A 13,266-nucleotide genomic window follows, 5' to 3' on the forward strand; every position below is an offset into this window, starting at 1 on the left:
GGAGAGATTCAGGGAAGAAGGGCAGGAGAAAACCGGGGCGGCGATGCGGCAATTCAGGACGAACAGGCAGGAGAGGGCGGCGAGTAGGGCAGAGAGCAGAGCTTCCGGAGTCGGAAAGATGTTTTCGACTTGGTCCCCAGCAGTCACTTCTTCAGTTGATCGACCAGCCCAGTCAGATGTGAAATTTTGTGTTGTGAATCGCGTCCCTACCTACTTTGCATGTGTTTCACCTCATTTGCATGCACTGATACGAAGCAGATCGCAGGAGAGTTTAGTGAATGGGGTCCGAGGGAAATCTGGTCACAAAGGGGTCGCAAACTGATCAGTATACAATCGGTTTGCTTTCTGAATCTAGCCCATAGGGCCAGATTCACTAAACACACCGATCATGTCCTGACCAGTTTGCGAGCATTTCCCGACCCGATTCACTAACTTTCTGCCTGATCTGATCTGCCCAGGCAAAGTAGGAAGGGCCTAGATTCACTAAAGACAAGGAACACTGACCAATCCAACCTGAGCGACTGCTGAGGACCAGTCGCTCACATCCTTGCCCAGTGGCCTGCTCTCTGCTGCCCTGAAATCTCAGCCCTGCAGCCCTGAAAACATCAAAATAAAACATTTTCCTTGTGCAAAAAAGCACCCTGCCCTCTGCCACCCTGCCTCTCTGCAAGGCCCATAATCTTTGATTGTCATGTTCTCTGGATTTTCCGTTTGCAACGGTAGAGGAAGAAATAAGATGGGCTATTTATTTTTGACAGTATCTTTGGTGGCCAGAGCCAGTTTGGTGCATCGGCAAGTGCAGACAGAAATGAAACGTGAGGTGGTTCGGCGTCTCCCTGGCCAGCCCAAAAGTCCAGACTCTCACTCCAGCCCCCGTGCATTTTCAGCTTATTTGACCAAAATGTTGAATAATGATTCCTGCCCTCTCCCTCCCCCTTTAAAACCTGTTCCTTTTGTTGAGGCTACTGGGTCTACCATTCATGTAAAGCAGTGTCTCTCAAACTTTTTATACTTTGGCAGACTAAACGGAGCAGATGTTTTTTGCGCACGTTAAAGATTGAAATTATAAAATTGCAAAAAAAAAAAAAAAAAAAATTTGAGAGTTATTTATTTAAAGTTTTTAAAAAACTATGTATAAGTAATTGTAACAATGGTGAAACTAAAGTGAACAGAATTGCTAATCAATGCGATAGATATACTTGTTTCGAATGCAAATTAACTCAAAACGCGGCTCGATAGTTGACAAGCAAACACTCATTTCATCATCTGCAGTTCTCTTTTTTTTCAATTTAATTTCTGTCAGAGCTGAAAATCCAAGTTTGCAAAGATGGTAACAAAGTCTTGATTGCTTTGTTGCTCAAGTTAGGATAACTACTGCATAACCCCCCCCAAAAGAAACCCCCCCACAAAAAACGAAAATTAACTTGCCGTTAGTTTTTAAGGACCAATCGGGTCAAAGAATGATGCTTGTCTGGGCAGTTGTATCCTTAGGCACACAGACAGTCATAACATTAACAGACTCTTTCATATATGATGTACATGTCATCTATTCTAGTGTATACTTATGAAGGGAATTTTTATAAATAAAGTTAAATTTTGGAATATCTCCGGGCATACCTGGAACCTCTTTGGGGCACACAGTTTGAGAGACACTGATGTAAATAATTTATTTTTCCATCCTGTGTCTCAGCAAAAGAAATATGTACTAAAATCAGATCTTTACTTCTGGTTTACTTATAGATGGGAGAAGCTGTAGCAGTTAGCCTGAGCCTTGAAAATGGCAAACCGAACAGTGGGATTGATGCCCGTGACAGCGGAGTGGCAGCCATTAAGCACAAGTAAGTGTCAGTTTCTGCATCCAAAGTGGCACCTGCTACAGCAAAAGAGAGAACTTGAATGCTAGACCTTGCACAAATGGAGACTTAAGGTGGTTCCCAGTTTAAGTATATATAATATACCAAGAAACCAATAAACTTGAAACTTGAATCCCATGTTCTTATTTGGTTTTTGACACTGCTACCTTTGTAGCTATTATCTAGAGCAGTGTTCTTCAACCTTTTGACACCTATGGACCTGCGGAAATACAATAATTATTTTGTGGGCTGGCGGTTGAAGAACACTGGGCTGTCGTGGGCCAGACCCCGCCCATCTCTGCCCCAGACCCATAATAGTACTAATTGTAACACCACTTTTTCCATTTATTTTTCATATATACAGTGGTGCCTCACACAACGAACTTAATTGGTTCCAGGAGCAAGTTTGTTATGTGAAACGTTCGTTATGTGAAACGCGTTTTCCCATAGGAATACATGTAAAAAAAAATAATTCGTTCTGCAGCATAAAATATGCTAAGATGACATAAAAAAGATAAATTTTTTGTTATTATTTTTATTTAGATACATCTAAAAACATACATCTCCCTGTCCTTTTACTTCCACTATCTTCCTATCCCATCTCTATTCCCTTTTGTCCCTCTCCCCATGATCAATCATCTCACCACCTCTCTCTGCCCTCACCCTCAGGGTTCAAGATTGCTTCCACTCTTTTTCCTGTTGTTCTCTCTGCCTGTCACCCTATGATTTAGCATCCCTTCTGCCCTTGTCCAATATTTCCCCTTCTCTCCCTCCCTCTCATCCCCTGCTCCAACATGTGCTTTCTCCACTCCACCTTTCCTCCCTCCCTGCCTCCACCTTTGTGGCGCTTTTGCACCCGACCGACAACAGAACAGGCCCGGTCGGACAAATCTCCCTGTCCTGTAGCCGCGAATCTAAATTACCTTCTTACAGCAGCTGGATTATTGAAGCTGCTGTAAGAGGTAATTTAGATTCGCGGCTACAGGGCAGGGAGGTTTGTCGGCCGGGCCTGTTGTCGGTCGATCGGGGGACCTGACCATCTGTGCACATTCTTCGGGGCGGACCGCCCCCTCCCCCCTCTTTCGTTCGCCATTGCCTTCTTCCTACCTGCCCTGCCGCAGCCGCACACAGCCGACCGGAAGTCTTCCTGATGTCAGCGCTGACGTCGGAGGAAGGGAGGGCTTTGCTTAAGCCCTCCCTCCGACGTCAGCGCTGACATCGGGAAGATTTCCGTTCGGCTGTGTGCGGCTGCGACAGGGCAGGTAAGGAGAAGGAGACTACCCTCGCGGCTCGACCAACCCCGCTGCGATCCAACCCCGCAGGAACCCCGGAAGTATGCAGCTCGGGCGACTTCGTTGTGTGAAACGAAGTACGTTATACGGATCACGACATAAAGTTCGTTGTGCGCAGCGTTCGCTGTGCGAGGCGTTCGCTGTGCGAGGCACCACTGTACATACACACACAATATATAATCTTATTAACAACACATAATGGTTAACCACAAAATTAAACTACACAAAGCACACTGAATGCTTCTCAACATTCATTCCTATCAGAAAACAGATAACTCCTATGCAAATACAGGACCAAAAAGTAAAAGTACTAATATATACAAACAAACCCTAAGATGCAAGATTCTGCATACAACCCCAGTGAAAAAGAAACAAATGCATTTCTTCCTGAACAGTGCAAAATACAGACAGCAGATGTAAATTCTCAAAATTAACACAATTCAATCACCAAATTTTAAACTAAAATCATTCCCTCTCTCCAGGCTGTGCCTTACTTTCTGGCCTGCTCCTGCCTGGCCATTTTATGCCACCCCCGGTGTTATCTTCAGGCTGGCGGCTTCTTCTTCCTCACTGATGTAGTGCACAAAGGTGCGGGCATCGGCTCCTCGCGTGTCCCATGCCTCATCAGAAAGCCTTCCCTCTGACGTTGCGACGTCAGAGAGAAGGCTTCTGGATCAGGTGCAGGACGCGCTTAGGAGCCACTGCCCATGTCTTTGTGCACTGCATCAGTGAGGAAGAGGGAGCCAGCCCGAAGATAACGCCGCTTCGATCGCACCACGGACTGGCGACTGAAGAACACTGTCTCGGCCCGATAAATGTGCCAGCCCTGTGGACCGGCAGGAAATTTCTGTATAACTCCCTTATACAGTTTTGGGAGCTTTTGGAAACACACATCTCTGATATATTGCATTACACTGTCTATTTCTTTACAATTGCTGAACATGTAGAGTTTGATTTCTTGAGGTTTTTAGGGTTTTAGGATGGCTGGGCAGAGGTAGGGTGACACTGGAGTGGAGGGAGCAGATCCTGTCCTGCTATGTTGCCACGCCTTGAACTCTGCCACTTTAAGTTATGCTCCCTCTAAGCTGAGCAGGAGTCCTCCACCTGGCAGTGAGGGGTGCTGTTTCATTTTCAATAATGAGGGTCATGCAAGCTCTGCAGGGCTCCAGGCAACCTCCCTATGAAAGGGCACAGGACAAAATCAGGAGAAGAGAGAGTGAAAAGGGAGGAGAAGGAGAGAGAAAACACTGGTTACAAAGGTTTGGAAAACATTTTTAATAATGCTCTTATATTTAACATTTCCTATGCTGTTTTAATTCACTTTTACATGGAAAATTGTTCATACTGCTGTAACTGCTATCCAAAAATGTGCTGTCAAGCTATTTCCTGAGTGGCAGCTACATATTTTTTTTGTACTATATGTACACATCTACCTTTAATCCCTCTTAGTATTGGAGGTGACTTTTAGACCCATTCCAGCCATTCTCTGAATGTATTCAAGATCAGATGTTGCTCAGATTGCTCAAGGATTATGATGACATATGCTCTGTGACACATGAAGGATTTTATTAGACCCTGTAATCAATGGATAAGGCATGATCATAAATAAGATAAAAGTAGACTGTTTGGTTTTCATTTGGATATAACAACTCGGGAGTGGCCAAGATGGCGGCACCAGCTGGCGGTGCTAAGAATGCACTCTCAAGGCTGTCGGTGTTTTTTTCGTCTTACCTTGGAGATATGCCGCTCAAACGGAAGGGGAGTGTGAAGGCGCCAGCTTCCTCGACGCCTTCGCTACCATTCAGGCAGCTCTCGATTGAGCATTTTCTGCCAGAAATCATAAGAAAATTGAAAACTTTGAGAATTTCAATCGGAGACTAAATGTAAGAATTCTTAATTTTTCCAAGATTGTAGGGATATCTTCCTAGATATGTTCAAAAACTATTTAATGGGGATATTAAAATATACTTCGGACTGTATACCACCATTAAATAAGATATACAGAACTACCTTCCAATTAAGCAATCCCAAGAAGTTTTGGAAAGAGAAAATAGTCAAACTTCTCAACTTGACTTACAAAATATATCAGCCATCCTGGAAGAGTCCATTACAGATACCTCTATAAGGGCAACACTCTTAGGCCCTGATTCTATAAAGGACAGCCTAAGTCATGCCTAAAGTTAGCTGGTTAATGAGCCAATTAAGGGTCTTAAGCGATAATTAGTACTTAGGTGTCCAAAGGACGTAGACGCCACTTTGTAGACACAGCCCCAATTTCATTGGCGCCCATGTTTAAAACTCATGGCTAACTTAATAGGCATGGGCGTGGTTTGGGCAATGACTCAATTTGGGCATCCTTCGATTCATTTACATAACACTGAGCGACCTAGGGCATCCATATGATGCCTATATTGTAGGCGAATGAAAACCAGGTCTACTTTTGAGCTTAGTTTGGGCTTCAAATAGATCTGAGTTCTATGGACGGAACTTAGGCACTCTTTGGACATTCTTAATGCGATCTGCTAAATAGCTCTCTGGGTTTTTATTTTTGCTTTATTAAGCTCAAAATACATTTAATAAGGCACCATAAATGGGGCACATCAAAACAGATATATTGCATGCAAAACCTATTTTGTGGACAAACAGCAATGCTATTTGCTAATTAGAGGAAAAGATCCATTGACTGTAAAAGCCTATTCTTATCTTACATTTAGGAAATTATTGAAAACTCACCTATTTGATAAACAAGAATGTTGATATTTAAGAAGGTATTTTTTTATTAGGCTCTCTATTTTAAATGTACTTTTTATCTGATGCTGTATTTAATGGATGTAGTAGTTTATAATAGTTGTGCTTTTTGAAATTGTGTTTTTTAACTGAAATGTTTCAGTTCTTTGGGGAATTTTAAGAATTTCCATTAAGTATTTTCAAAAATAATCATAGGAATTCCCCAACAAGCTATTCCTCCTTTTAATAAAATATATTATATTCCTACTAAAATGACTAAAGCTGATGAAGAAGGAAATTTGCTGGTATAAAAAGATTTGACTGCAATTTTGGAGGAATCCCTTTCCGATGTCGAGGAAAGGGGGTCTCTTTTAGTCTAATTTGTATTTGAACAAGATTTAAATCATATAATGAAACTTTACTTTCTGAATTCACATCAAGATTTTTCTGGACAAAGAATCTGGATTTAACCGGATCTATCCAAGATAACACAGGACCGCAGAAAATAATTTCTTTCTATGCATGAAGAAACAAAAGGACTGGGGGCTTCTTATCTTTTAGCATACCCTTGTAAATGTTTGGTTTACTACCATGGGACTAAGTACACTTTCTTTTTACCATCACAATTGAGAGCTTTTCTAGACCTCAAAAAGATTTCTGGAAACTAGTAATGATCAGCTGGATTTAAGAATTGTGGGGTTGTTAAGTATAGTTGGCTTTCTATAATTAATTAATTTTCCTTTATCTTTCTCCATGGAATTTAATGGATCTCCCTGTTTATTTGTGGTCTAAGAAAGACAATAATTTGTATACCACTCATGATGTTATTCCTTTCTTTTGACATTTTGTGTTCTGTATTTCTGAAACAAGTGTACTACTTGCGATATATTATAAATCAATAAAAATAAAGTTAAAAAAAAAGAGAAATATTTCAGTTCTTCTGTTGTGAACCAGCCTAGAACTGCTGGTGGGGCGGTATACAAGAAAATAAATGTATTATTATTAACTGAAGCACAGCACATGAAAAACAGCTTTAGTTTTCTTGCTAAAAAGCTACCTTTTTTCCTGACTAAACAGTGCTCTAAACAGCTCATTCTTGAAAGTAAAGAAAGCACATGACAAAAAATATATAGATTGCATACATAACTTCATTTGCATAAGATTAAAACCAGAAGAAAAACAGATACAGACCTTAGCATGGGTTCTACTTCATTGCAAAGGGAGATTTGCAACTGCACAATGGTGTCCTCATTGTGAGATCATCAAGGTGCACATGCAAGGTAGAATGCCACAATTAAAATATGTGCTGGGGGAGCTGGTTGGGATTTCAACCCAAGACCTCTGGAAGAGGAGCACAGGGCTTTTACTTATTGAGCTATAGCAACTTCCAGGCAGGTGTCTCTGACTGCCCTGTGATATGATAGCTTAGAGATCTGCCTAAAGTTTTGGTTATACCTGCTGCACGCCTAGGTCTAGGTCGGCCCACCGCCCGCCCTTTTCCCTCCTCTAAAAACGCCTCTTTTCTGTCTGTGCATTTAGAGGCAGGGGAAAGGCCTAAGCTGGTTTTAGATACGGTTTTTGATCATCCAAGTAGCCATTTAGGCCACTTTTAGACTTTTTGTTTTTTTTATTATGAGCCCCATAGCCTTCTATCCTAATGTTGCTGGTTTGAATTCCAGTCACTTTGTCTGATGGAAGAGAAATAAATAAAAATATTAAACAGATACAACTCCCAGCATAAAATCACCATAAAAACAGCATAAAATCGCCATTCTAATAAAATATTATAACATTAAAAACGTTGTTTGGACGTCTAAATCTCACCTAAACCTGATTCTCTAAAGCAGTGGTTCCCAAACCTGTCCTGGGGGACCGCCAGCCAGTCACTTCCATTATATGCAAATCTCTCTCATGCATATTCATTAGGGATATCTTGAAAACCTGACTGGCTGGGGGGTCCCCCAGGACAGGTTTGGGAACCACTGCTCTAAAGGATGCCTAAAAAGTTAGGTGTCTAAACAGTGCTGAATGCTGCTGAGCGCGATTCTACAAAGAATGCCTAACTTAGGCACCTAAACGGTGCCTAACTTTAGATGTGTTTTAGAATCGGGGCCAAGGGCAAATTCTATAAGTAGCACCCAAAAGTTAGATGCCTAATTAGGCACTGTTCAGCACGATTCAAGTAAAATTGGGTGCTGTTTAATGAATCACGCTGAGCGGAACCTATTTTGGAGGTGCCCAAGAAATAGGCCAGCTCTAGGCACAGCTACAAATTAGGCACCTAGCTGAGCGCTTAAGCACGCTTAAGAACAGTGATTCTGCAACAAGGCGCCTAACATGTAGTCACGCCCACGCCTAAATGCAGAGTGGCTATTTTTTGAAGGCTGCCTAAATTTTTAGAGGCGCCTTGTTACAGAATCGTGCTTTGTTGATAGGCGCTTATGTTTCAATCAGTGCTGATTAAAAAGCTTAATTGAGCTTGTTATTCAATTTGGATAGGCGTATATCTAGTTGGGTGCCTCCGAAATAGGTGCCTAACTTTAAGCGTTAGTTATAGAATTTGGGCCTGAATCCCTGGGTGCTTCATTTCTATTAGCGTATTCGTGCAAGTGCATTGTAAGGGTATAACAACTCGAGGCCTCAAAATATACTTTATCCACTCAATTTATTAGAGAAATGGATGCTATTTGCTAACTTATTTTGCGGCCCTAGAATTTTATTTCTTTCTGGCTGTAAGAGCAATCCTGAGAAATAGAAAATTCTTCTTAAAGATGTCAGACTAGCTAGATCTTTTGTGTGTTACTGCCAGCTACGAGGTTGTGATTGCCAAACAATGTAGAAGTTTTCCAGAGGATTTGGGGAAGTATTACGTTTTGTATTGTTTTATGTTATGCATTAGATATATTGCATTTTAAACTGCACAGAAGTGTAACAGTTGGCAAGTGAAATCTCTTAAATGCAATGAAGCGAAATGCTTTGGCATCTACTAGCAAGAGCACTAAAATGACCTGAGCATGTTTGAGAAATGTTTTCTTTCTCTTGTGTAGATATCTTACCACAAAAGAGCAGTTTCACAGCTTTATTGATGCAGAAGGCAAAGAGACCAAGCGCGAAGTCAAAGGTGGTCAAATGGACAGTATTGATGCAGACACCGGTGACCGGATAGAGCCAGAGCCCAAAAAAATGAAACAGGAGGACAAGAATGAAGAAACCCAAGAAATAGAGGAAACCAAAGAGGAGAAAAAGAGAGCAAGGGGGCAAAACAAAAGGAGACCTTTCATGAAACCATCAGCCTTTGATGGGAAGAAGTTGTGTCCCTCCATAACCCAGGTGTGTGTATAGCAAGGTTTGTTCAGTAAAATGGGGCGGCCATTTTAGAATAAAATAGTGGTAACTTATTTCATGACAGCTTATCATGGGCGATTAGTAATGCTAAGTTTTGTCAGTAGTTTGTGAGTACTTGCACCTTTTCATATGTTCTATTTCCAAACTGAGTTCAGTTTTTGAAAAATTGCTCTTATGCGTGTATTAAAGTTGGGGCTGCAGAAAGATTAAGAATTCTTAATTGTGGTTAATCATACAATTTAAAATGTTTAATCATGCAATTAAAATATGTCCCACCCCTCTGCCCCCTTGATCCAATCTCTCTGTCTTCTCTACCCCCCTTAGTGAGCACCATCTCCCTCCTTTGTTCCATCCCCTATAAGAAATATGTCACCTATACATGTAATATGCAATAGTGTCTGCCCTCTTCTGAATGCTTTCCTCCTTCCAATTTCATCCAATGTCTATTGTCTATCTTCTCCTTCTCTTCACTCTCCCTCCTTTCATCTACATGTGCCCTTTCTCTTCCACTATAGTAAAACCCACTTTCACCCCCAAAAAAAGAGGTCTTACTTTTTGCAGGAGTGGAGCAGGCAAACAAAGTGCAGTGAAGCTTTCCCAGGGTGAGTCCTCCATGCTGGGTGGCCTAGGGTGGAGAAAAGCTGCAGGAACTGGCATTGAAACAGACACAGGGTGGTGACTCTAGGAGCTGCATCACTGGCATTGCACGGCCCACCCAGTGCATGGCCTTGCACATCTTCCTTCACCAAACTTCCTGTTTTTGAGAGGATGGAAGCCAGCCGGCTTGCGCAGATGTTCAAGGTCTTGCACCGAGCTGGCCATCCAATGCTGTTGATGCAGCTCTGTGGAATGAGATGAGACCAAATGCATTGTGGGGAGGGAGGAGGTGGTCTTTTATTGCACATTAAAATTGTTTGTTTGCAGTCAGTGCAAATGCATTTACCACTTCTTGAAGCAGTGGTAAGTGCCCCTGGGCTACCTGCTCAGCTGACCCACACCCAGTCTCCGCTAACATAGCATGCATTTAGGGCCAGATTCTAAATGGTGCATTGAACCAGCTACACAAAAAAATCAGCGCTAAGCACTACTAGCAACTCAGGCAGCGAAACTCGACCACCACCTCTCCAGCTTACTGATAACATCACCTGATTACAAAACCCTCCGAAGGGAAATAAAAAGAACATAAGAATTGCCGCTGCTGGGTCAGACCAGAAAATTGGTCAGAACAAATTAATGCAGAACTGTAATGTATCTCTATTCCTGTAATTAGTACAATTTAGCACAGCACTGCATTTTTCTCTATTCCTATATCTACCATGTTTCCCCTAAAATAAGACACTGTCTTATATTAATTTTGGGCCCAAAAAATGCACTAGGTCTTATTTTCGGGGAAACAATGCCCAATCACAAACCCATAGCATCTTTCTAATAATAATTTTCGGATTGCTAGCAAATTTTTCCATTTTCATAATGTACAAAATGTAATAATTTCACCAGATTTAAGCCGGTACTTTTTTCAACTCGTATCAGTTTACCTGTATCAGTAAGTAATATATTAAAATCATCTTAAATGATGTATCAATACTTGTAAATGGAATGGACATTTAACAATAGTAATAGTAATTCGATGCAATGTTTGGCTCCTGGCACTATCTCACTTTTGCCAATAATAATGTCAATGCCGGGAAAGCCAAACCCTCCCCCCCGCTGACCCTTCTATCTCTCCCTCCCCACGCCGACCGCGAGACCGACATAGCATTACAATACCTTCAACAGCAGCGTCGCAACAGTAATCTAAATGGGCTGCTTCGGGCCTGCTACTGCCAGGGCGTTCCGAGTGCCGCATTGCTGATGACATTATCAGTGATGTGGCAGAGGAACGCCCTGGCGGGAGCAGGCCTGAAACAGCCCATTTAGATTACTGCTGCAACACTGCTATTGAAGGTACCATAATGGTATGTCGATCTCGCAGTTGGCATGGGAAGAGAGAGATGGAAGAGTCAATGGGGGGAGCACTGCTGCAGGCAATCCAGCGCAACTAGGTTTTATTTTCAGGGTAGGTCTTATTTTGGGGGAAACACAGTAGTACTTTACCCTGTAGCTCTCCTGGTAATGTCCAGCTTACCTCTTTTGTAATCTGCCTAGAACAGCAAGGTTAAGACTGAATATAAGTCACTAATGTAAAGGGCACGTGCCCTTACTAGAATAGCGGTTAAGCATGGATCTCACTCCTAACAACGTTTGCCAGACTTATGCCTGCTGAAACCTGATGTATTGATGATAATAATAACAACTAATAATAACTTTATTCTTGTATACCGCCACATACTTTAGTAAAAGATCCACTTAGTCACTTATATCTGCATGTTCTTTGCTGTATTTTTGTATGTTTTCAAAATAAATTAACTTTCTTCCATTGTAAGGAATCAACTAGCAAGTGCTATTTTGGAGAGAACTGTAAATTTCTGCATGATGTTTGCCAGTACATGGCAGAGAAACCAGCTGACCTTGGAGAGAAATGCCACTTGTTTGAAATGTTTGGAAAGTGCATCTATGGCGTCACCTGCCGTTTTGCCAAAGGACACCTGGGCGAAGACTACAGAAATTTAGTGAATGAGGAGCTGGTGAAGCAGTGGGAAGGAAAAGGGATAGTGAGGAACAGTCTGAGCAAAGACCTGAAGCAGCGTTTACAGAAGAGAAAAGTGCCCTTTGAAAAATCCGATCACTTTTTGAAACAGCTGAACAAATTGGACAAAGCAGGGACTGCGAAAAGTAAGTGGAGGGACTCTAAGGCTAAACAGGTATCTGGGAGCGATGCAGACAGCAGCAGTCAGGCACCTGAGGTGGGTCAGGTAGCCTCTGGTCTGGAAGACACTAAAAATAGGGAGTTGGAGTGTCTGCCCGACCCTGCTGTGAAATGTCCTCCATCTTTGGAGTCAGCTGGAGGAGGTCAAGAGTACAAGAATCGGGAGAATGCGTGCCAGGTGGAGGCTGAGAAAGGAACTCCTGCCAAGACAATTGGACCATTAACTGATGAAGATGTTATAAAACTCAGGTCTTGTGAGAAGAAAACAGTAAGTATCTGAAATGTTACTTTCATTGAAACCTGTATGCAATATCAGCTGTAAAATGAGCCACAAAAATCTTTAAACCTTTTCATTAGGGACCACTATTATCTAGGGATCTGTAAACTAAAGTATATTTAAAACTTGCATGAAGATGCTTTGTGGCTCATTGACAAATGCCAATCCCTGTCTTATGAAGGGCATTTCACTCCGGTTCCAGCACAAAAGCCTTATATCAGTAGGAGTCAGAGTTAAAGATTTTGAATACCAAGTCCATGGTGCTGGTTCCCGGACCATATCTTAAATGCCTTGGGCTCTTTGGGGATTTTGTGGAGGCAGTGTTCCCAGCCTCTGAATGGGAGAGGGTTAGACATTATCCAGCCTTGATAAGGTTATTACCAAACTACAAAGTTGCTGTTATATCAGACCCATTAACAGTGTAAGAAGAGAACTTTAATCTTAGCACACTTGCAGGACTAGTTACTAAGGGCTCCTTTTATCAAGCTGTGCTAGTGTGGTTAACGTGCATGACTTTTCATCACGCGTTAACAACCATGCTGGCCAAAAACTACTGCCTGCTCAAGAGGAGGCGGTAGCAGCTAGCACGTCCCGCAGTTTAGCGCGTGCTATAACACACGTTAAACCGCTAGCGCAGCTTGATAAAAGGAGCCCTAAGTTGCAGTAAAATTTATTGCACGAGTACCATAAGTTTGTAACTTGGGCAGTAAATTTAATTTGTGTTTCTGCAACTTGGAACTTGCAACGCAAAATCAATGGGACCCAAGCTGGACCTAAAGGGGCTAGGCCACTGCTTTCACCAATCACCCTGCCACCTCTTGACTCCTTGCACTCACTCCAGTGTGGCACCTTCTGGGGATCTCTTGGTGGGTAATGAAGGGGCAGGAGTAATCCCTAGTTGTTCCTACTCTGGGCAACTCCTGGCTTCAGTATGTCTGCCACAGCCCCCCTAGTGGTAGCTTTGCA

The 13,266-nt window shown here is 42.3% G+C and overlaps 1 protein-coding gene across 1 annotated transcript in view; it reads left to right on the forward strand.

The window, feature by feature from the left end:
• DUS3L (dihydrouridine synthase 3 like) overlaps positions 1–13,266 on the forward strand; it is a 61,867-nt gene that overhangs the window by 681 nt on the left and 47,920 nt on the right. Inside the window, exons 2-4 of the mRNA XM_033931189.1 lie at positions 1,741–1,838; positions 8,920–9,202; positions 11,641–12,291. Of these exons, the coding sequence (XP_033787080.1) occupies positions 1,741–1,838; positions 8,920–9,202; positions 11,641–12,291 (1,032 nt within the window). The remainder of the gene's footprint in view (positions 1–1,740; positions 1,839–8,919; positions 9,203–11,640; positions 12,292–13,266) is intronic.

The sequence above is a fragment of the Geotrypetes seraphini genome, chromosome 2 (genome assembly GCF_902459505.1).
Source record: "Geotrypetes seraphini chromosome 2, aGeoSer1.1, whole genome shotgun sequence".
In the NCBI taxonomy this organism is placed as follows: Eukaryota; Metazoa; Chordata; class Amphibia; order Gymnophiona; family Dermophiidae; genus Geotrypetes; species Geotrypetes seraphini.